General features: G+C 39.6%; 1 protein-coding gene across 7 annotated transcripts in view; it reads left to right on the plus strand.

Moving 5' to 3' along the window:
- Window positions 1-24,028, plus strand: part of PLD1 (phospholipase D1) — a 198,148-nt gene that overhangs the window by 115,527 nt on the left and 58,593 nt on the right. For 6 of the 7 annotated variants that reach the window (XR_004285288.1, XM_032341350.1, XM_032341336.1 and 3 more), the window contains 7 exons: window positions 6,634-6,715; window positions 14,091-14,201; window positions 16,857-17,057; window positions 18,074-18,287; window positions 18,867-18,980; window positions 21,764-21,892; window positions 22,619-22,737. Coding sequence is in view for 6 of the 7 variants with exons in the window: in XM_032341350.1 (XP_032197241.1) it covers window positions 6,634-6,715; window positions 14,091-14,201; window positions 16,857-17,057; window positions 18,074-18,287; window positions 18,867-18,980; window positions 21,764-21,892; window positions 22,619-22,737 (970 nt within the window). In the remaining variant the exon portion in view is untranslated. The remainder of the gene's footprint in view (window positions 1-6,633; window positions 6,716-14,090; window positions 14,202-16,856; window positions 17,058-18,073; window positions 18,288-18,866; window positions 18,981-21,763; window positions 21,893-22,618; window positions 22,738-24,028) is intronic. The other variant, XM_032341340.1, reaches the window with a different exon arrangement.

Consider the following 24,028-nt stretch of genomic DNA (forward strand, 5'->3'; position numbering starts at 1 on the left):
CAGAAGATACCATTCTTTCTTCTCAAGCCTGAAGCAGAGGAGTTCTACCTGAGTTCTCTCTACCTGTGCCAGTGCCTGTTGCTAGGTTCTCCCTTCAGGCTGATGATTCAGATGGGGGAAAAATGATAAAGTCCCCATTGGTTAGATGGTACATGTGTTCTTCCTGAATTCATGAACACCATATATCTCTCCATTTATTTAGATCTTACTTGATTTTTTTCAACAATGTTTTATACTTTACATACACAATAGTCCCACTTCATGTATGGTTTTGCTTTCTGCAGTGTCAGTTAGCCGAGGTCAACTGCAGTCTGGAAGCAGACAATCCTCCTTCTGACCCGTTGTCAGAGGGTGAGTAGTAGTCTGCCTAAAGCTACATCACAATGCCTACATCATTCATCTCACTTTATCTTATCCTGTAGGCATTTTATCATCTCCCATTATCACAAGAAGAAGGGTGACTACGGTATAATAAGATATTTTGGGAGAGAGAGACCGCATTCACCTAAAATAAATTACAGTTTTATTTATAATTTTATTTTATTTTTTATTACAGTTTTATTACAATTATTATTATAGTTGCTCTATTTTATTAGTATTGTTTATCTCCTACTGTCCCTAATTTGTAAATTAAACTTTATCATTGGGATGTGTGTATGGGGGAAAACAGAGTATATGTAAGATAGTCATACAAGGTTTGGTACTATCTGTAGTTTCAGGCATCCACTAAGGGTCTTGGAATGCATGCCCCACAGATAAGGGAGTGCTACTGTATAGGTCTTGCCTACGTTTTGTTATTTATCACATGATATTTTTTTAATGTTACTATAAATGGTATTTTTAAAAACTTTATGTTCTGATTTTTCACTGCTGCTGTATAGAAATACAACTGATTTTTTAATTTGAGCTTATATACTGCAACTTTGCTTAGTTCACTTATTAGTACTAGTAGCTTCATTGTAGATGACTTCGAGTTTTCTCCATAGATGATCGTGTGATATGTGAATAATGACAGTTTTGCTTTTCCCTTCCTAATCTGTATACCTTCTATTTTATGTTATTGTCTTATTGTTTTGGCTGGGACCATCAGTAAAGTGCTGAACAGCAATGATGAGAATGGATGTTTATGCCCTGTTCTCAGTGTTGGGAGAAATCTCGTGTTTTCAGCATTCAGTTTGTTGTATTACACTTTAGTTAGGTTACTTTTTTTTTTTTTTTAAGATTTTACTTATTTATTTGACACACAGAGAGATCACAAGTAGGCAGAGAAGCAGGCAGAGACAGAGGGGGAAGCAGGCTCCTCGTTGATCAGAGAGCCTGATGTGCTGGGATCCTGGGATCATGACCTGAGCAGAAGGCAGAGGCCTAATCCACTGAGCCACCCAGGCGCCCCTTTAGTTAGATTTCTTATAGGTGCCTTTCATTATGTTGAGGAAATTCCTTTCTGCCTATACCTATGATTTGAGAGTTTTTGTTATGAATGGTATTGAATTTTGTCAAAACTTTTTCTGCATCCATTGAATTGATCGTTTTTTTTTTGTTCGTGTTGTTGTTTTTCTGTTAATGTGGTGAATTGTATTGATTGATTTTTCAACTTTTAAAACAACCTTGCATTCTTAGGATAACCTCACTCTGTCATCATCTGTTATCCTTCTTATAAGTTGTGGTGTTTTTCAAATTCTGAATTCAATTTTTAATAGACATAGGACTAAAGTTTCAGTTTCTTTTACTGTCGTCTTGGTAGCTCATTTCTTTCAAGGATATTGTCCATTTTATCGAAACTATAATATTCTTATAAGATTATTTCTAATATTTCCTTGTTATCTATTTAATATCATTTTAATATCTGCGGGCCCTGTAGTGATTTTTTTGTCTTTCATTCATTTTTTAATATCAATAACTTATGCTTTTCCTTTTTCTTTAACTAAGTCAACAAAATTTTTATTTTTTAATCTTCCAATCCTTGTATATATGCATACACTTATTATAAAAACCTGACATATAATAGCATATATAAAAATTGCATATTTCTCCATCTGCGAATATATGATATATTTTCAATGTCCAGGTGTTTAGCCACCTTTTTTAAAACCATATACTTTATTGATGTTTGCTTGCCAGACAAAAGAGCTGTACATATTTAACATATACAACTTTATGAGTTTGGAGATAAGCATCCACCTGTAAAACTGTCACCATAATCAGTGCCATAAACCTATCCATCACCTCCAAAAGTTTCCTCCCATCTTCTTTATTTGTTTTTAGTTTTTGTAATAAGAACACTTAAGATCTGCCCTTTAGCAAATATTTAAGTTTGCCATATAGCATTGTTAAGTATGGGCACTGTGCTCTCTAGTGGATCTCTAGGGCTTATTTATCTTAACCTAATGGAACTCTGTACCCTTTGACCAAGACCTTATTTCCTCCTCTTCCCAGGCCTTGGTAACCACCACTTACGAATATTGGTCTTTTATCTTTTTAATGCATTATTCTTAAAATTGAGGACCTCTTGAGAGCTATTTTAAGATCCTCCAAAATACCTAATAGACTGCTCTGCATACAGGGTACACCATGCTTGTAGGTTGAATAAAGGATGATAAATACTTAATTGCAGAGTGTAGATGCAACCCTTGTTGTGGGAATATACATTGGTGCAGCCACAGTGGAGAATAGGAGGGAGGTTCTCAAAACATGAAAAATAAAATTGCCATATGACCCAGCAATCCCACTTCTGGACATAGAATCAAAGGAACTGAATCAAGATCTTGAAGAAATAAATGCTTTGTTGTGTTTATTGCAGCATTATTCAACATAGCCAAGACATGGAAGCAACTTAAACGTCCTTCGAGGGACAATAGATAAAGAAAGTGTCATATTTATATTCACTGGAATATTGTTCAGCCTTAAGAAAGAAGAAAACCTGCCTTTTGCAATAACGTGGATGAACCTGTAGCACATTATACTAAGTGAAATAAGCAAGACAGAGAGGAACAAATACTACATGATTCCATTTACATGAAGAATCTAAAATTGTGAACGTCCCTTTTTTCTTTTTTTAATCTAGCTAGATGTTTGTCCTCAGTCTTATTAATCTTTTCAAAAAACTAGCTTTTAGTTTCACTGTTTTTTTTTTTTTTTAAGATTTTATTTGTTTGAGAGAGTGAGTGAGTGAGAGAGAGAGAGCACAAGAGTAGAGTCAGAGGGAGGGGGAGAAGCAGATACCTGCTGAGCAGGGAGCCTATCTTGGGGCTGGATCCCAGGACCCTGGAATCATGACCTGAGCTGAAGGCAGACACTTAATGGACTGAGCCACCCAGCTGTCCCAGTTTCATTGAGTTTTCCATATTTTTCTGTTTTAGACTCCATTGAGTTCTACGCTTGTCTATTATTCTCTTCCTTCTTCAGGTTTAATTTGTTTCCTTTTTTTTTTATTTAATTTTTAATTTTTTTTAGTAATTGCTCCACCCTGTGTGGGGCTGGAACTTGTGACCCTGAGATCAAGAATCACATGCTCTTCCAAATGAGCCAGCCAGATGCCCCTCTCTTTTCTTATTCTTTTTTTTTTTTTTTTAAGATTTTATTTATTTATCAGAGAGAGAGAGGGAGAGAGAGCAAGCACAGGCAGACAGAATGGAAGGCAGAGGCAGAGGGAGAAACAGGCTCCCTGCTGAGCAAGGAGCCCTATGTGGGACTCGATCCCAGGACGCTGGGATCATGACATGAGCTGAAGGCAGCCGCTCAACCAACTGAGCCACCCAGGTGTCCCTCTTTTCTTATTCTTAAGGTGGATGCTCTGATCCCTGGTTTTAAACATGGTCTTTCTGATAGAAGCTATAAAATCTACTTTTTTCTTTTTTTAAGATTTTATTTATTTATTTATTTGACAGAGAGAGAGAGACACAGTGAGAGAGGCAACACAAGCAAGGGGAGTGGGTGAAGGAGAAGTAGGCTTCCCGCGGAGCAGAGAGCCCAATGTGGAGCTCGATCCCAGGAACCTGGGATCATGACCTGAGCCGAAGGCAGACACTTAACCAATTGAGCCATCTGGGCACCCCCCCTATAAAATCTTCTAAAAGGAACATTGGCGTAGAAGTACATGTTCACATCTCTGAAATCAGGATGCATCTTACACTCATGTTCATCTCACATCTATACTTGTCATACTTTTTTCTTTCTCAGTGGTACAAATGGTAAGGATGCATCTCACAATTATTAGTGTCCTAGAGTCAATGACATGTGGTTATTATACACATGTTCTTTGGAACTTCGCTTATCTAATAGTTGCTAAGTGAAGATCCTGATACGATGCTTGTGAGTCATAACTCTAATAGCTACTTTCTTTTTGCCAGTGAGACCATTGTTTATACTTGGTTTAAAGCATGAATTTTGGTCTTTTACCTTTTTATGCATTATCCTTAAAACTGAGGGTTCCTTGAGAGTTATCTTAAGATACTCCAAAGTATCTAATAGAACATTCCTCACACAGTGTACACAGTGCTCATAGATTAAATAAAGAATGATAAAGAATTAATTGCCCAGTATAGCATTAAAATTGCCCCCCAAATGGAAGATTTCTGATTTTACAATTAATGTGTACATCAGAAAGTTATAAGGGGCACCTGGGTGACTCAGTCATTTGAGGGCCCGACTTTTGATTTCGGCTCAGGTCATGATCTCACGGTTGAAATCAAGCCCCATGTGGGGCTCTGCACACAGTGGGGGGTCTGCTAGAGGATTCTTTCCCTCTCCTGTTGCCCCGCCCCCTTCTACAGCACTCTCTCTCTCTCAAATAAATCTTTAAAAAATTGCAAGTATGTATATATTATCGGATATCTCTCACCTTCAGCGAACGCATGTTGTGTTGTACAGTAATGCATTTTTTCTACCTAAAACAGACGTCTTTTTAATTCATTTTTGATCCTTGGTTATCAGTTGCTGCATTTTTGTTTCTTTGTTTGGACATAGATTACCTTTGTGTCACTTTCGTACTCTAAATATGTAAGTATTTATACTGCATACACCTCACTATTTGCCTATATCCTTATTTATGTTCTCCAGTATGTGTTCCCTTTAGGTCCTTTATCTTTGTGGTTTTATTTTTCTTTAATGGAATGAAATAGAGCATGAAAAGATTTTGAAAATTTCTTTAGCTCTTTGAAACCCTGCTGGTCTGACGTGCTTGGAGGACTCCCTAGCAAGGCAGTATCCAGTCCAGAATTCTACAGGTTTTAATCCTCATACAGTCTACTCTTGCTCTTCTAAGTCTGGCATTTCAGCAGATAAGGTTTTCTTGTCTTTCTTTCTTCCTTTTTTTTTTTTTTTTTTAAGATTTATTTATTTTAAAGAGAGAGAGCGCACAGGAAGCAGGGGAAGAGAGAGAGATAGAGAGACAACAAGAAGACTCCCCGCTGAGCACTGAGAGGCAGGGCTGGATCTCACAACCCTGAGATCATGACCTGAGCTGAAATCAAGTCGGCCGCTTAGACAACTCAGCCACTCAGATGCCATACAGTTTTCTTTGTTTTTCATTTTGTTGGTTTGTTTTTCCTCGTTATAGAGGAGTTATATCACATACAGGTTTAACTCAGATACTGACTTTAGAGCTCAACCCCAAAGGGGAAAAAAAGACTGTACTGTACTCTTAGCTGCCTATGGCACTAAAGAGAAGAGCCCAGGGATTCATTCTTAGATTGCAAATATTTCTATCAGCAAACCTGCCTTCTTCCCGGCTCAGAAAGCTCTGGGGTCCTGTGGACACCACTTGCTGGTATAGGAAGTCAGGGTTTATGTTTGTCAGTTAGAATACTCTTGGTTTGGATGAACAGAATGCTCAACCAAGTGTGGCTTCAAGAGTGAAAATTTATTTGTCTCATTTAGTAAGAAAGCCAAAGTTAGGCAGTCCTGAATTTGGTGAAATGGTCTAGTGATTTCAGAGTTCTGGTCTTCCCCTTGGAATTTCAATATGGCTGTCCATATTGGATATGATGTAAAAATCAGATCCGCATGCAACATCTGTTCTACTGCTACTTTCCCTGGTGTGTGTGTGTGTGTGTCAGAAATCAAAGAGGAAATACTTGCCCATTAATCCCATTTTCCTGGCAAGTGTAATTCATTGTCTCGATAGCATTCCGGTCACAAGATTGGAAATTCTGGTCCTGAAAAGCATTATTTGCACATTCCTTAAATAATGTTGCATAAAGTTACTGAGTGTCATCCATATTTCTAGTATGTCTTATTGTCCAGGATTGGGTCACATCGTGCTCTGGGCCCACAGGAGTCTGGGGAAGCAAGTCTTGTAGAATATTCACAGGGTAGAGTAGGAGTTAGGTTGAGGTTCTAACCGAAGAAAGAAGCTGGAGAATGGCTGTTGGCCAGGCCGTCAACAGTATCCACATGTGTTATGTATCTGTACATGAGAGAAAGCCAGAAGGCTTTTTTTTTCCCCCTTTTTTATGGCTCATGGCTCTTGTTCCCAGGTGAAGTTATATGTGAACTCATAGCAGAACTTTGAATGACCCGCCACACTGGAGGTGGGTGATGGCATTTGGGCTAAAATTGCCTTTGTTTCCTACGACACAATCGGAACTTTATTTTTTGTTTTAGTTTCTTAAACTCTTGCTTTTGTGGTTTCAGGTTGAGTCCAGAAATCTTCCTGAAACGCCCGGTGGTTGAAGGAAATCGTTGGAGGTTGGACTGCATTCTCAAACGAAAAGCAGTGCGTATTCTAAACATATGCCGATGTAATTTTTAAAATGTTTGTTGTCTCTGAAATGTCTTTCTTTTTCAAAGCCCTTCACACATAAGGACAACATTTTTCTTTAGAGTTTGACCAAAGTAGAATACTTATTTTAAAGTTTTTTCATTCTGGTTTTTCCCTGTTACTCTAGACTACATAAATATTTTAGCCTAATTCACAGCATGAATTATATTAGGAACTCTAATTTCTGATTTTTCATCAGTTATGGGCAGTTAATTTTATAGGCAAAAAAAAACCCCCTGTAACAAGGTTTTATTATTGAATAATAAAGGGTGAAATGAAATGCAGCATTTTATTCTATTCATTATTCTGCCATTTGAGCAAAAGATAAAGTCATGAAGAGAATTATTTCAGTCAGATGGGGCCAAGCTAATGTAGAAGAGCATCGAAGAGGAAGGACATTAAGAACTGGTTGTTGCTTTGGTCCCAGCTTGGGGACAGTTCGTGGTAAAAATGGGAAATTATTTCCTCTCCAGTTGACTGTGTAGATTCTGGGTGAACACTGAGTGTATTGTTTTTGGTCTAAAAAGTCAGTAACTGAAGCAGTATAAGCTCACAAATAACTACTTTACATCCATATTTCTAATGCTTGTTATTATGCAGTTGTCTCCCAACCCTGTTAAACAAAGTTGAATTAGAATAGATCTGTATTTTTTTTTAAGATTTTATTTATTTATTTGACAGACAGAGATCACAAGTAGGCAGAGAGAGAGAGGAAGGGAAGCAGGCTCCCCGCCGAGCAGAGAGCCCAATGCGGGGCTCGATCCCAGGACCCTGGGATCATGACCTGAACCGAAGGCAGAGGCTTTAACCCACTGAGCCACCCAGGCATCCCTAGATCTGGATTTATTATTAGTAATGTCCAAATTAGGAAGTGCTGGACTTGTTACTGTTTTTTTATATTGTCTTAATCTCTTTTAGTCTATCATTAAACATGCTAGCATGATTTGTAGATCCTGGGTAACAGGGGATAGCATTTTTCTGTTTCTCTTAGAACCATGACCCATTTCTTCTTTTCCATTCCACAAATTCCCCTATTCCTTTCCCCACTCACCATCTCCCTTCTTTCAGTGTCCTTTCCCTGTGCCTTTGCTTCAAGATTTCTGAGGGTATCCATAAATACAGTAAGACCTCACTGCAAATATTCGTGGAAAAAGCAGCTTTATTTCAGACGCGTGTACTGCTAAACAACATCATTTTCCTGGCAAGTGTAATTCATTGTCTCAATAGCATTCCGGTCACAAGATTGGAAATTCTGGTCCTAAAAAGCATTATTTGCATATTCCTTAAATAATGTTGCATATAGTTACTGAGTGTCTCCTATGAGCCAGGTTCTACACTAATTACTAAAGGTGCCATATGTGTGAATAGGACTCCATCCCTGCCCTTGGAGGGCTTGCTGAAAGACTTGGTTCAGTCCTAGCCTTACCAAACTTATTTCTATATATGGGATGGACTATAACTTTCTCCATGTTTCTCTGTGTGAAATGGCATCTTTCCCGTGCGTCCTCAAGATCCCATTTTAGTTCAGTTGTTCCAGCCTTGCCTACCAATAGTCAACCATACTAGTAAATCCTCTTTTCAAGGTACCTATGAAACACTTCACCGCTGTAGGTTTCAATCAACATGTATTTGCTGAGTGTCTACTATGTGCAAGGCACTTGGCTTATCATATGGGGATGTATATAAATAAAAGACATGATTCCTGACTGGAGAGGGCTTAAAACTCTATCTATACAAGAGTCAAGTGGGTACAGAGGCAGTGCCAAGATTCAAAGGCAGGAGGGAGATCTTTGGGTAGCTCTAACAGGGAAGCCCCTCACAATATGAGGCATTTAGGGCATTTGGAATGGGCGAAAAAAGTTTGAAATGACAGGAGGAAGTGTCTAGGTGTAGAAAATGTGGTGAGGAAACATTCTGGGGACAGGGAGTCTGAAAGCTTTGTCAACGACAGTGGAGTGACAAGGTTGATTATAGCTGAGTGTTAGCTTAGGTGGGATGGGGGGATCGAGTGGGAAAGGCAGTTGCAGCCAGATGTAGAGGCTTGTGAGCCACGACAGTGGTTTGGACTTTATGGAAGAAAGTGGGGAACTATTGGGTAATGGAGCCTGGTAGAGGAGGAATGATCTGATCAAGGTGGTGTGTGAGGAAGGTGAATCTGGCAGGGGGAGAAAGTGGGGAGAACTCAGGCCCAAGGAGCTACATTCTAGCTGACTTGAGTGCGAGGTGCCTAGGGGACATCTGAGTAACTCCAGAAAGCTAGGAAATGCCCCAGCAGGGCTCAGGGAGTAGATCCTGCAGGCCTGGCCCTCTATGTCATGTTAGCTTTCCTGTGTTTGCTTTCTCCTTAGGCTACTAGCCAGTTTACTTTTCTATCACTAGCCTGGGTTGTCTTCGCTTTTTATGGCCCACGAACCCTGGAGAGGTCCTAGGTGAACACTGTGGCCAAGTAAATATTATTGCATGAGAACGGTGCTTCCTTTCAATTTCATCTGCTTCATGAAACTTGAAATTTTTAAATTGTATATAATGATTTTTAAAAAGTTCCTGCGGAAATAGTAATATTATTAAGTACAAATTTCCTATGGTTCACTTGGCAGAATCGCTCTTCCTTAATCTAGCTACACCATATTATTTTGGTCATAAATTTTTACCTCCCTGATCATTCTAAATTGACATTTCCTATTTGTAAACACTGTTTCACATAAATAATTTAGTTTCTGAAACCCACTACCTTCACAAAGTACTGGGTTGAAATAACATTTATTCTTACATTAATGGGTCCTGGAGGTCCACAAGGCTGATTAAAATAAAGACTTTTTCCTTCTATCTCATTTTGTAGATTTGGGGGGAGAAATAGTTAAATAAAGACCTTTTCCTTCTGTCTCATTGTGTAGATTTGGGGGCAGTGTCTCTGCCTCATAGCAGATACATAGGCAATCATCACTTATAATGGCAGTTTTTAGGGAAGAAATACAATATTTTGTTTCTCTGGTGATAGCCAAGTTGGTATTTTCCCATTTCTTTGGCCTTTTGATAAGCAGTGTTATAATTTAAAATAGTATAAGGCAGCCTTGACCTACAGACTGATTACAGCTCAAGTCAACATCCCAGGTTTCCCACAGGTCTGCACGTTCTGCCCCTGCCCTAAGAGCTAAGTTGCATCATAGTTACGGCAACTGTATTCCTGTATCCAGTGTGTATATTTCAACCCTGGGAACCTATGATTTTGCTAATGGGATCTGCACCAAAAGAATCTTCAAGTGCAGCAACCCAGAGACTTACTGAAAAGGGTTTAGGTCCTCAGGTGGGATTTTGTTGTCAGGCAGTTTCTTTCTGTCCTAGACCAAAAGACACATTCTAGAGCTGCAATTAGTGATCATTAGGAGGGAAAGATGTTTGGGATGGTCAAATGAGACAAATAATCACATCTTCACCCAGAAAAATCAAACAGGATCTTATCAAAGTGGTGGGCTAGAGGGGCATGTCTGGGAAGGGAAGAATGTATCTTTAACCTTGAGAACAATGCTTCAAAAAGAAGTGGTTCAAAAAAAGAAAAAAGGCATAGGAGCGTTTGTCCTCTTTCACTGTGCTTACATTTGAGTAATGAGGGTATGATTTTTTTTTTTTTTTTGTCTTTTGCTTTTCATTTTCCCAAACTACTATACTCTCTGCAGAAGTCCTGTTAAAATTAGGATTGTCTTGGGGATGTGTAAGTTAGGCTATCTTGAAGCAGTGGACACACTTGGCAGCATTTAGAAAACATTGTGACCACAGTATCTTGATAAATTAGAGAAAACACTGGCTCAAAAAAAAGTCTCTTTTGACTTTAACTATAAAAAATTCTCATTTTTTATTGTCATTACATGTATTTTATACATGTAAAGCTCCTAAAAATTCCTACTGTGTCTAATACTATGTCTGGTTTACTTGATTCAACACTAATTAGAAAAGTGAACAGAACTTTCATCTTGTAAAATTCGAGTTTCACGAAGTTTATTCTGTGTTTACACCGTGAAGTGTATTCTGCTAATCTTTTGGTTACATGACTTCAGCAGAGTTAAGAAACATGGCATCACAAGTCCACTACAAGCCATCCATTTTTCTGCTTGCCTTATTAATACTTTGCATTAGTAAAACACTGGATGCTTCAGATGTGTGGTTCTTAAATTACAGAATTAATATCAGTCCCCTTTTCTTTTCTTTTCTTTTTTTAATTTTTTTTCCAGTGTTCCAAGATTCATTGTTTATGCACCACACCCAGTGCTCCATGCAATATGCGCCCTCCTTAATACACACCACCAGGCTCACCCATCGCCCCTTACACTCCCTCTCCCCTGCCCCCTCTCCAAACCCTCAGTTTGTTTCTCAGAGTCCACAGTCTCTCATGGTTTCTGTTCTAGTTTGGCTTCCATTTTACACAAGTATTTCCCATGTTTTGTGTAAGTCTGCACTACTGTGACCTGGCAAATGCCTTCATTGTCCAGAAACATTTTTCCTTTGCCCTTTGTAGTTTAGAGTTTATGATAGGGTTGTAGTACCTTGACCAAAAGAAGAGGAATTTATTGCTTTATGATCATAGAAATCTTGTCACTAGTTAACCATTTATTATGATATGGATGTCAGTAAATAATTGTAAACCAAATTACCTAAAATGAGCTGTTTTCTTCAATTACTTCCTTATTAGTACTTTGCATATAAGCTAAAAAGACTTGAAAGTCTCTACCCTGTTTCCTTTTTTTTCTTTAAATTTTATCCTTTGGAGTTAATTTATTTCAAGGAGAAAAAACAAATTATAGAAGAAGATGTCAGGTATTAATAGATGGAGGGTAGTAATGTAATCCATTAGTGTTAACATCTCTATTATTTCAAAAATCCATTAGTTATGTAGGTAAATCAAAAACTGTCAGATTTAGGCCAGTTTCTAAACTGCAGCTACTGTCCTTCAAGTATGGTAATTGCATAAGCCTGAGAAGCAGAATTTCATCCATTTAAAACAAATGAACCATGATGAAAGATGTCAGGTGTAACATTTTATAATTTAGGTTGCAATTTTGGGTTTTAAACTTTATACTGTATCTTTCAATGGGAGGCATTTTTTTAATCACTGGTTTCTAGTGCTGAATCCTAAAGTACTCAGATAGCAGAGTAAATATGAACAGTAAGGGAAAAAAAAATAATGTTCCAGTTTTCATTTAAAGCCCTCTATCAGTGGTTTATTACAGAGCCCTGAGGGCCAAAACTGTTAGAAGTTAATCAGTTTATTCCTTGCTTACTGTTTCACTTCCTATTTTTTTTACTCATATTTGTACTTTACACTTGGTTGCAATAATAGTTGCATAGTTATAATCAGTAATAAGCAAGTTCCAAAACTCAGCTGTTAACCAGAAAGATTACATATATATTTTCAATCTATTTTTTTGAGTCAGAATGGGTCTTATAGTACTCAAATTTCATTAACGCAGCTTAGAACATATATTTAGTATATGTTCCTCCAAAAATGTATACACTTTTCGCATTTTACAGAATGTTCATACTTTGAAGTGATGTGTTATTATAAGGATTTAGGGGCCAAAAATGGTTCTTAATATTGGCAGATCATTATTGGGAAACTATATATATATTTGGTTTTATACCCTGCAACCTAAAAATATTAACTCCTATGTTACTTCACATTTTTATAGTGTTGTAAAAGTAACCAGTTCTTCTTATAAATTAGATGTGTTCAACCCAATTGGCTTCTTAAATTAATGGCTCTGATTTCCACTATGAACTATGCCCATGCTTAATTACCATGGATTGTTAATTTAAATTCTAACTAAATTGTCACTTTAGTTTTATTAGATATGTCACTTGTCACTATAGTTTTATTAGATATGCCTGTATTTCTAATACTTTAGAGGGTACTGTATCATGGGGAAATTCTTGCCTTTATCGGTAGGCTATCAAGTGCCTAGGTGTATGTACGTTACCCAGTGTGTGTGCAGTGTGTGTCAGAATGCCTTCAGAGTTGCTGGATGTAGATGATGCAAATTCAGATGTTGCAAATTGCACAATACTGAGGATGCAAACCTAAAAAAGTAAAAAGGTCATACAAGACGTGTGGGTAAATGAGATAAGAGTTTCTTGGAGGAGTACACATTCTGAACTGTATGTTGGTGAGGGAACCATGTGACTGGACAGGGAGAGGAGGAAGGACATTTAGGTGTGGGCAGATTCATACAGGCTAAAACCTTATCACTACACAGAACTGTAGGAGAAAATATTACGTTTTTTTTTTTTAAGATTTTATTTATTTATTTATTTATTTGAGAGAGAGAGAGAGAGAGAGAGAGAGAGAGCACATGAGCAGGGGAAGGGGCAGAAGGAGAAGCAGACTCCCTGATAAGCAAGGAGCCTGAGGTGGCTTGATCTCTGGACCCTGAGATCATGACTTGAGCCGAAGGCAGAGGCTTAACCCACTGAGCCACCCAGGTGCTCCAGGAGTTTGGGTTTTTTTATACTACCAGCTGTTACACATTGTCTTTTTGATAGTTACTATTAATAAAAAATGTTATGTGTATAGCATGTTAAAAGTTTATCAGGCTCTTCTGATTTAATTTGACCCTCACAACAGTCTTGTCTATCTTCTTTTAAGACCAGGGTCTCAAATTAGATTGATGTTAATTTTGTGCTGTTGTTAAAACTCGGGGATTTTTGGATGTTAGAGAAACTGACTTCCAAAGGAGTCATTTCACAAACAGACATTAATGATGTAATTGTGGATTAAGAGTATGAATCAATATATTTGTTGTTGAAGATAAAGAAATGTTTTTCTATTTAATGGTTTTTAATAAAGAAAAATTCTATTAAATTGCTCCAGAAACATTTAGGGGATATTTACTATAATTTACTGCATCAGAGTTTCATGTCACTACTATTTCAACTAATTGAAGTATAATAAAAACAAACCAAAAACTCTAATCTTGTAACATGAATCCAGCAAAAACTATGCTCAGTGACAAATGTTTGAAAATGTTTAGAGGTATAAGATCATCAGACACTTTCAGTAAGGAGGTTACCATTTCAGCGTTTTGGCTCTAATGAATCGGCTACTGACACTGTCTCCTGGTGTGACAAGTCACAGGAATGAAAGGGAGATAGATTTTTATTTTTGATATTTGTATCTTAAAATACACTTGCGTGTCACCTTCTTGTATTGTATTCTCATTAAATAGTTTCTTATACTTGTTGGTAGAGGAAAGTTTGTAATGCACGGGAAGGAAAAAGAGAAAGAAAATCCTCACTGACTTCCAGAAGCTCTCATTCCTCCCTGTGTTTTCCCCCTTGACAGCAACAGGGAGTGAGAATTTTTGTGATGCTTTACAAAGAGGTGGAGCTTGCTCTTGGGATCAACAGTGAATACAGCAAGAGAACTTTGATGCGTCTACACCCCAACATAAAGGTATTAGGTTCATCCTTCTAACAGTACTTCTTCTCTGTGATTCTGTAGTTTTTCAGATGTGTTTTGCTTGGAGTAGTGTTATCTGTAGAGTTCTCTAATGGATAGTTTGAATAAATAGCATCGTATCCTTTTTAGAAATAAAATACTCTGCTTTGTTGTACATCTGCTATTGATGGAGTCAGCAGAGTTCACATTTCCAACCCTGATCATTTAGCCAAGAACACACCTTTTAGAATTGTTTCAGGGTTCAGAAGCTCTGTCAAAGTCCCGTGCTCCTCGTTAAGATTGTCCTGGAACCTCTTACATGTGATCTCCTTGTGACACCCCTTCAGTGCTAGTAGCAACAGAGAGCTCCTCTAGGATTTAAGAAGCTTTCTCTTAATAGCAACTTCTATAAAAAACTAATAAAGTAAATAAATACAGGAAGCAGCTTTAAAAAAAGCTATTCAATATTTACCGAAGATTTAAAGCCTATCTGTAGTTATTCCTCAGTCTTTGAGATCTAGCAAAGCAATGAATTAATAAATCTCCAGCAGGCTTCAAATACATAACAATTATATATTTAATTTGGTTCCAAAAAAGGTGTCCCATGTAAATAGTAATCAAAAGAGAGCAGGGGTGGCTATACTAATAGCAGATGAAATTGACTTGAAGTAGAAAAAGCTTATAGTAGACAAGGAAGGATGTTCTATATTAATAAAAGTTTTAGTGCAGCAATTATAACATGTACCTACCTAGTAATGACCATCAAAATAGGTAAAGCAAATATTGATAGAATTGAAGACAGAATTGACAGCTCTACAATAATAGTTGGACACTTTCCTATCCTACTCCCAATAATGTTGAGATTCCACATACAGTGGAATATATTTCAGTCTCAAAAAGGGAGGGAATTCTGACATATGCTAAAATATAGATGAACCTTGGGGACATTATTCTATATGAAATAAGCCAGTCACAAAGAGGCAAATATTTATGATTCTATTGATACATATGTAAGTCAAAGTCGTAGAGACAGAGAGTAGAATGGTGTTTCCCAGGGCTTGCAGGAAGGAGGGAATGGGGGAGTTATGGTTCAATGGGTATAGAGTTTCAGTTTTGCAAAATGAAGAGTTCTGGAGATAGTGGGGATGACTGAACAATATGAATGTACTTACTGCCACTGTACTGTACATTGAAAAATGGTCAATATGGTAATTTTATGTTATGTATATTTTACCACACACAAAAGAAGTAGGTTACTAAAAAAATAAGTAGTCTCCAAAGTTTTTGGAATATTTCTACTTAAAAATACACAAAAATACGTCAGTCTGGGATCATTTAGAAAGAATTCTGTTTGAAAGCAGGAGGTTAATAACATCTCAAAATATCTTTCAAATCAAGAGCTGTCGAAGTATGTATATTCCTATATCCATATGCTTGCCATTTTACCTCAAGGGCTGCCAAAATGTCAATATACCTATTAAAAATTTTGTCAGAGATAGATGTTGGTTAAACACTTTCAAAATTTTTTAAATAATAGCAGGTATAACGGAACTCCATAATATAGAAAAAAGAATCAGCTATTGTGTTGAGCTGACTTTTACTGAACCATGTGGCCAGATTTCTAGCTAAATGGCAGCAAAATGTGCTATGGGGTGGGACTGGTTGAGAGGCTTAAAAAGTAACTAGGAGTCTTCTTCTAAATATTGAGAATGAAATTAGAACTTCGGTGTCTACATAGAACATTTTGGTATTTGAGTTATAGAAAATGCTATTCAGGGGAGCATGCCAAAAATAACAAGTCAGGAAACAACAGATGTTGGCAAAGATGCAGATAAAGGGGACCCCTCTTACACTGTTGTGGGATGCAAACTGGGGCAGCCACTGGAACACAGTATGGAGGTTCCCCAAAGAGTTAAAAATAGAACTACCCTGTGACCCAGCAACTGCACTACTAGGTATTTATCCAAAGGATACAAAAATAGTGATCTGAAGGAGCAAATGCACCCCAATGTTTATAGCAGCAGTGTTCACAATAGCCAAACTATGGAAAGAACCCAAATTTCTGTCGACTGATGAATAGATATAGAATAATACACACACACACACACACACAAAGGAATATTACTCAGCCATCAAAAAGAATGAAGTCTTGCCATTTGCAACGACGAGGATGGAACTAGAGGGTATTAGGCTAAGCAAAATAAGTCAGAGAAAGACAAATACCATAGGATTTCATTCATATGGGATTTAAGAAACAAAACAGGTGAACACAGGAAGGGAAAAAAAGGATAAAAATAAAGAGGGAGGCAAACCATAAGAGTCTCTTAACTCTAGGGAACAAACTGGGGGTTGCTGGAGGGGAGGTGGGTGAGGGAATGGGGTAAATGGGGTGATGGGCATTAAGGAGGGCACTTGTTGTAATGCGCCTTGGGTGTTAATAGCAAGTGATGAATCACTAAATTCTACCCCTGAAACTGATACTACATTATGTGTTAACTAACTTGAATTTTAAAAAACTCTTGGAAGAAAACAAAAGAGAGAAAGAAAGAAAGGAAGGGAGGGAGAAAGAAAGGAAGAAAAAAAGCGTTATTCAGGGGAGAAAACAGATCTATGTTATTTTACCATGAAGGAAAAGTGCATTACATGTGGGTTTTTCTTTTCCCTCCCAAGGTGATGAGACACCCAGATCATGTGTCATCCAGTGTATATCTGTGGGCTCATCATGAGAAACTTGTTATCATTGACCAGTCAGTGGCCTTTGTGGGTGGGATCGACCTGGCCTATGGCAGATGGGATGACAACGAACACAGACTCACGGACGTGGGCAGTGTGAAGCGTGTCACTGTAGGACCATCTCTGGGTTCCCTTACAGTAAGTAAATTTCACCTTTATGGAACTGCATAAACGGGACACGATTGATACAAGTAAGCATCATTAGCATGACTGACTGGTTCAGTGAGGAGTGGCCTTTTCTGGATGGACAGATCTGGTTTGAAATACCACCCAGCAAGTCTGTAACCTTGCATCTCTTAATCTCAGTCTCTTCCCTTGTAAGAGAGAAGAGATCCAATAGTGCATTTGCTAGCTCACAGTCAGCATCTTTGTTTCCCATTTAAATGATTCATTTCCTATTTGGAAGAAAAATTCATAATCAAAAATACGCATCAGTTGGGCTTTAAGTTAAATAAGCAGTCTTATTACAAATGCCAAGGCTTTTGAAATCTTCCTTCTTAAAGACATGCAAATAGAGGCAAGGTCAGTCTGGAGTCACAGGAGGGACTTCTTTCTGAATATGGGAAGTTAATAACTTCTCAGAGTACCTTTCAAACCAAGAGCTGCCAAAACATCCATCTGCCTATAACCATATGCAGCACTTAGTTTCAACTCGAACCATTGCCAAAATATCAATACACTTATTAAAAATTTTGATGGGCTCCATCTTATTTTACTGCTGGATATCATGGCAACTTTTCTAGAAAAAAAAAAAAGAGAGAGAGAGAGAGAGATTTAGTGAATAAGTAGCCAGGAAAACAATTGGCAGAAAAAGCACTACTTAACATTTATCAGAGGCAGAAGTTCAGACGCTCAACAGTGAATATAACTCGTGTAATTAATTGTGTTTGAGATACAAAGGTTAGCTGGTATGAAATTTCAAGAATTCGGTCTACTGAAGGAGGAACTACCATGGCACGCCAGGTCTCTCTTAGAGAGTGTTGAAACAGCTCGGAAGAATTCTCCACTGCCCGGGGGCTGACCTCACCCACTACTGTGTGTCTGATAGAGAGCCTCCGTCTGGTGTGAACTTGACACCTCAGCTGGAATGACGGGATCATGTGGCCCCGAATGTTACACAGTGTCTTTTTTTTCCCCCCCAATAATTTTCTCAGGCTGAAACAACAGAGTCCATGGAATCCTTGAGCCTCAAAGATAAAAATAAATCTAGTAAAAATCCGCCCACCCTGAAGAGTGTTGATGATATGGATTCAAAACTGAAAGGAATAGGAAAGTCCAGAAAGTTCTCTAAATTTAGCCTCTACAGGCAGCTGTACAAGCACCACCTGCACAACGCGGACAGCATCAGCAGCGTTGACAGCGCCTCCAGTAAGTCTTGGTCTTTGCTACAATGTGTCTTGATGACAATTTGTCCTTCCACAGCTGGATACGGTGTACCAGTCTTTAAAACCTGTCTCTCCGGAATGGAGTCATAGGGGCTCTGTCACCCTGTTTATTCAGTATCCTTGCCATTTTGTGGCTTTGTTGGTCTCACTTGAGAACCGATTGATTGTTTAATTCACAGAAGGAGTCATAACAACCACAATTCATATTTCTGATGGTAGCCAAATGACTCGGTGTTTCTAAAAAAACGCCAAGTTATAAAGAAAAAAGAAAAGTATTAGGCGTCCTTCACTTTTCAGAGAAGAAATTTCCTTTCTCTTCCTATCCAGAAATATGTGAAGCTTTTATCTTCAGACATTCGATTTCCTACATCTGGTCAATGGGCTCTTCTTTTCACATCTGCCTTAAATTTCGGCAGTTTTCTGTTGCACAGAATTTGTGACTGATTTTATAGCCTTGTCTCCTTTTAAAAATGATGGAGCCTGCGTTTCGGTTTAGAAAACTTGATGTATATATATTTCTTTGTAAAAAAGAAAAAAAAAAAGAAATTTTGGCTTTCTCCAGGTTATTGTAATCACTGTAGAAGTCGTCAGAATTTAATCCATGGTTTAAAACCCCACCTGAAACTCTTTCGCTCTTCCAGTAAGTCTGAGCAGGGGCTCGCTAGACCTGACGTGGGTAAGTGATGTGTGAGGCGGCTGAACGTCCTCGGGCGTCCGCTTTCGCTGCATGAGCAGAGCGTGTGTGTTTCTGGACTGGCTTTCTGTTTGCACCGCATCCACACCACACGTGTTACTAGAAATTGTAATCTGATAAGCTTTTGCAAGAATGAAGTATTCGAATAAGTTAATCAGGGCCCAAAATGCGGAGGTGGGGATGAAGAGGGATTTGGCAACAGATCACATAAAGGGATAAGTAACAATGGTGACCACGGTAAAATCATAAACTGGTTTATTGTGTGCTGACTGCCTGTGATGCCACTGAGCACTGGTGGTACTTGGTAGTACTAGCGTTATCGCCCTTTTCACAGACGAGGAAACTCAGGGTCAGGGATGATAAGCAGCTTGCACAATGGTGTTCCGGTTTATCAGCCTCCCAGAGCTCATAATTCAGATTTGTGATTTAGCAAAAATGCAGATTACTGCATTCCAAGCATGTGGCTAAAGTCCAAAGTCATGGTTCTTGTGTGCTATTGAGAATACTGAAGTAGAGCCCAGTTTCTGTGGCTGGGTACTTGTGGACCCTGAAGTTTCTCAGGGGCTCTGAGAGGAATTCTGAGGAGGTGGGCCCTGGACCCTCCCAGTGCTATGGGTACTTGCTTCAAGCAGAGAAATTCTGCTTCCATATATATGGTGAAGTTCCATGAGAATTTGTGTTGGGGGAAAAAAAAATAAGGGTCTGCTATTAAAGGAGTTTAAAGAGCACAGCTCTACATTTAAACTGTGTAATGACTTAAACTTATATTGTCTCATAGGACTTGAAACCCGAATTAAACGTAGAGTCACTCTTCATGAGAAACTGAAACTAATACTTGAGTTAATAACTTCCTTTCCTGAGGCTATAAAGTGCTAGTTTCTTTGCAATGTCAGTTTCACTTGGGCACAAAAGACCTTGATGGGGCATTTGGGTGGCATGGTTGGTTAAGTGTCTCACTGTTGCTTTCAGCTCAGATCATGATCTCTGTGGTCATGGGATCAAGCCCCACATTGAGCCCGGGGTAGCTCAATACTAGCAGTGTGTGTGGTGATCGTTTAAGAATTTTTGTTCTGCTGGGACATTGGGTGGCTCAGTCCTTAAGCGTCTGTCTTTGGCTCTAGGTCATGATCCCAGGATCCCTGCTCAGTGGGAGTCTGCTTCTCCCTCTGCCTCTGCTGCTCCCCCTGCTTGTGCTCTCTCTCTGTCAAGTAAATAAATAAAATCTTTAAAAAAACAAAACAAAAACCAAAACCTGTGCTCTTCAAATACTGATTGCCTACTGACTACTGAGAGCTACACCAAGCGGTGAAAGAACACTGTCCAGCCCTGAGGGGTTTACCACCTGATGGGGAGCTTCCCTACTTCTTACAGGGTCATGACACCGAGTCAGAGGCCCCAGGGCATGTGGCCACTGACGGTTCTACAGCGCCTGCAGTGGCTGCCTCCCCCTACGGGGATCTGGAAGGTATCCGTAGGGCAGGTACCAGCTCACGTAGCTCTGGAAGGACGTGAAGCTGAGGCTGAGAGGGAGGGGAGATCATTCCAGACCGAAGGAATAGTGTGCCAGCTGCACGAACACGTAACAGACCACGCCTGTCAAAATCCTATGAGAAATGTGGTGTGCCTGGCTTTGGGAAGAAAAGGCTCAGAAAGGCAGGTTGGCACCCATTTGGGAAGAGCCTTCTGTGCACATGCAGCTTTTAGGATTCGACTCCCTGTAGGCAGCAGGTGGTCTTAAAATGCTTTTAAGCCAGCAGTCTTCAGTTTAGAAAGACAGTGCTGGGACGTGTGGTGGCAAGGGAAGGTGGGTGGTGGGGGCGGGGAGAGTCCGGTAGTCTCACTGGCGCGTGCTACCATGTATTCATTCAACGAATTGTTTTACATCCAGTGTCTTGTTTGTTTTGTGCCTCTTGTGTGCTGCGCTGCATTTGTGATTTGTAGCTCCGGTTGTCTTCCTGCCCAGTTGTCTTTGTGGTCAGCATGCCCCATGAATGTACAAACTGTTTAAGACAAAGTATTCACCCTGAAGTCAAATGGTCCCAGCAGAGCTCTTTGTGAAACATTGTAGCGGATGGCTGCTTTTGCGCCTATGTGATCGTAAATTCTGTGTGTTGTTGTGCTATTTTTTAATGGATGTCATTTATGATGTTGGGAATGTAGAATGTTAGAGCCCAAAGATTTTAGGTGCCATCTAGGCCAAATTCTTCCTTTTATGTGTAAAGAATTTCTGACCCCAGAAAATGAATCTCAATGTCACCGAGCTTGACAATTCCAGGGCTGGAACAGGGACTGCCTGCGAATTTGAGGATTTTGCTTTTGAGATGCGCAAGACAAGAATTACGTATTGGGTGTGCACCATATTGGTTGCCGAGGCCCAAGGGCGTGATTTCTCCATGGCCTCTGCCTTTCATGTTTCTCGGCCTGACCTGGCCTTACTGCTTTTTCATCGACGCTCCCAGTGAGTTCTTTATTCACAGTTAATGCTGTGGTCCATTCTTTGGTCATTTGGTAGATGCAGAGAAGAATGTTGAATTTCATTGTCCAGCAATGAGCCTGGTTACAGGCCTGCCTACCCACTGATGACAGACTTGTGTGCAGTGTGAAACCCTGCCAGCCCACAGCCTCAGACTGGAGAAACACATGCTGCCCTAGTTCTGAGCCTTAAGAGAACAGTCCAGAAGTCCCTAGGTGTTTAATGAGCGAGAGGGGAGCCTCCCCCACCCCTCTCCAGGGCCCACCTGAACACAGTCTCTGCTGCCTTCCAGACACCAGCTCCATCCGCAGTTTGCAGACAGGCATGGGAGAGCTGCACGGGGAAACCAGGTTCTGGCATGGAAAGGACTACTGCAATTTTGTCTTCAAAGACTGGGTTCAGCTGGATAAACCTTTTGCTGGTGAGTGCCACGATAGCAGGTGACTGCTTATATTTTGTCTTTTACTCGTCAGCATCTGAGCAAGTACGCATTGTGGGATAGAGTGCCCTTTGTTCTGCTTTGTTTTGTTTTGAACATTTGGTAAAACTTCAGAGACTATGGTTCGGTAGTACACTGAAGGACTTTTCCTTGTAGTTACAACAAGAAAAGAGCATGAGATGTAGCTTACTGTGTGAAACCTCCAGGTTTCATATTTTGGGGGTAACAATCTATAATTCTGCAAGAGCTGGTGTCCTCCCTTTGATCATCTCCTTTTCTGCATATCATCTTCATCTTCCAGCATGAAAACAGCACATTTTCAGATTATCATTGTGCTGGTGGATTGAAGAGAAGCTAGAGATGGGGCTGTATACATAGCCTGAGGTTATTTCAGCACAGAAATATAATATCAAGTCCACAACCTTAGATCATTTACACCAACTCACACCTTGCCTGGCTTAGTGATTATCTCCTACGAAGTGAAATGGACACATCCTGTGGGAGGTCCGTGGGGGCCTGTGCTCTTCAGTGTGTATCTATGTTTTCCTAGGCTATAGAGGTGTTGTCCCACCCAAGCCCAGTGTGAGAGACACAGTGAATGTTACCATGTTTGCTTTGCTGTATCATGGTCGGGTTGGTGCTGGAATCAGAGGGCTCCATCCCCAGCCCAGCAGTTAGTGACGATCCATGCCTGGGGCCCCTGGGCAGATTTCATTGACAGATACTCCACGCCCCGGATGCCTTGGCATGACATTGGCTCTGCAGTCCATGGAAAGGCGGCTCGGGACGTGGCCCGTCACTTCATCCAGCGCTGGAACTTCACGAAGGTGTGTGGATTGTTTTATCATGATTCATAAAGAGAGAGAGCCTGGAAGAGGAGAAACTTCTAGAGGATTGGCAAGAAGATGCTGTGGTAGCCCATCCACTCTCGAGTGCCTGCTTGCCAGAGCACAGGGAGATAGATGGCACTTTTGGGGCCTGTTGTGATCCTTTTCACATTTTGGGTACTCAGTGTTGTTGATCAAGCATCTGGTTTGGGCTGGTGGGTCAGCTGGAGGGCTGTTGTAGGGGGGCAGGGACCTTGTTTAGATGGGAGAGCTCGAGCTTTGAAGTCCTTCCTGTCCTGGCATTACGCTGGGTTCATACTGGGCCAGGCCTCTGGGAGGTGGCTCTGAGTGAGGGGAGCGGTGTGCAAAGATAGGGCCAGTTCCCTTTTCTTCAGACTGTGTTTTATGCCTTCATTACATACAGGAAGAACTTAAGTACCTACCTTCCAGGTGTCATTAAGGTTCCCTTTCATTTACTATAAATTATGACAAGGCATTAGTCTCCTTGATAATTTGGGAAGAAATTGTTTTATCAACAACGGAGAATCTCATCTGATCTTTCATTTACGTAAGCTTTTATTTACACAAACCTTACAACTTTTTAGAAATAATGGAAATATTTTTTAAAGACTTTTTAATTTATTTTAGAGAGTGGTGGGGGAGGGCCAAAGGGAGAGGGAGAGGCAATCTCAAGCAGAGTCCCCACTGATCATGGAGTCCAAGAAATAATGGAAATATTTTCAACAAAAGTTAAGGGAGCATGAATGAATAAATGAAGGAGTATTACTTTTTAACCTACTAGTATCTATGGTTGGTGTTGGGATTTCCAATGCCTTTATAGTCTATTGCTGGCAGGATAAATTGGTAAACCCCGAAAGCTTTTAAAAAACTATACAAGCTTTAACTCAGAAAATCTTTTTTGGGTATTTAAATTAAAGTAATCTGGGGATGCCTGGGTGATTCATTGGTTAAGCATCTGCCTTTGATGCAGATCATGATTCCAGGGTCCTGGGATTGAGTCCCACGTTGGGCTCCCTGGTCACTGGGGAGTCTGCTGCTCCCCCTGCTTATGCTGTCTCTCTCTCTCTGGCAAATAAAGAAATGAAATCTAAAAAAAATAAATCTGATAGGTAATTTATTTTGATATTTCTTCTAATCTGAAAAAATAGGAAAAACTGAAATGCACATTAATAGGAATTTAGTTAACAAACTATCATTCTGTGTCATTTTCTTAGGAAGTTTTAAAAATAGGATATATGGCGCTATATTGCTATGACAAGATATCTACAAC

Source organism: Mustela erminea, chromosome 1 (assembly GCF_009829155.1).
Source record: "Mustela erminea isolate mMusErm1 chromosome 1, mMusErm1.Pri, whole genome shotgun sequence".
In the NCBI taxonomy this organism is placed as follows: Eukaryota; Metazoa; Chordata; class Mammalia; order Carnivora; family Mustelidae; genus Mustela; species Mustela erminea.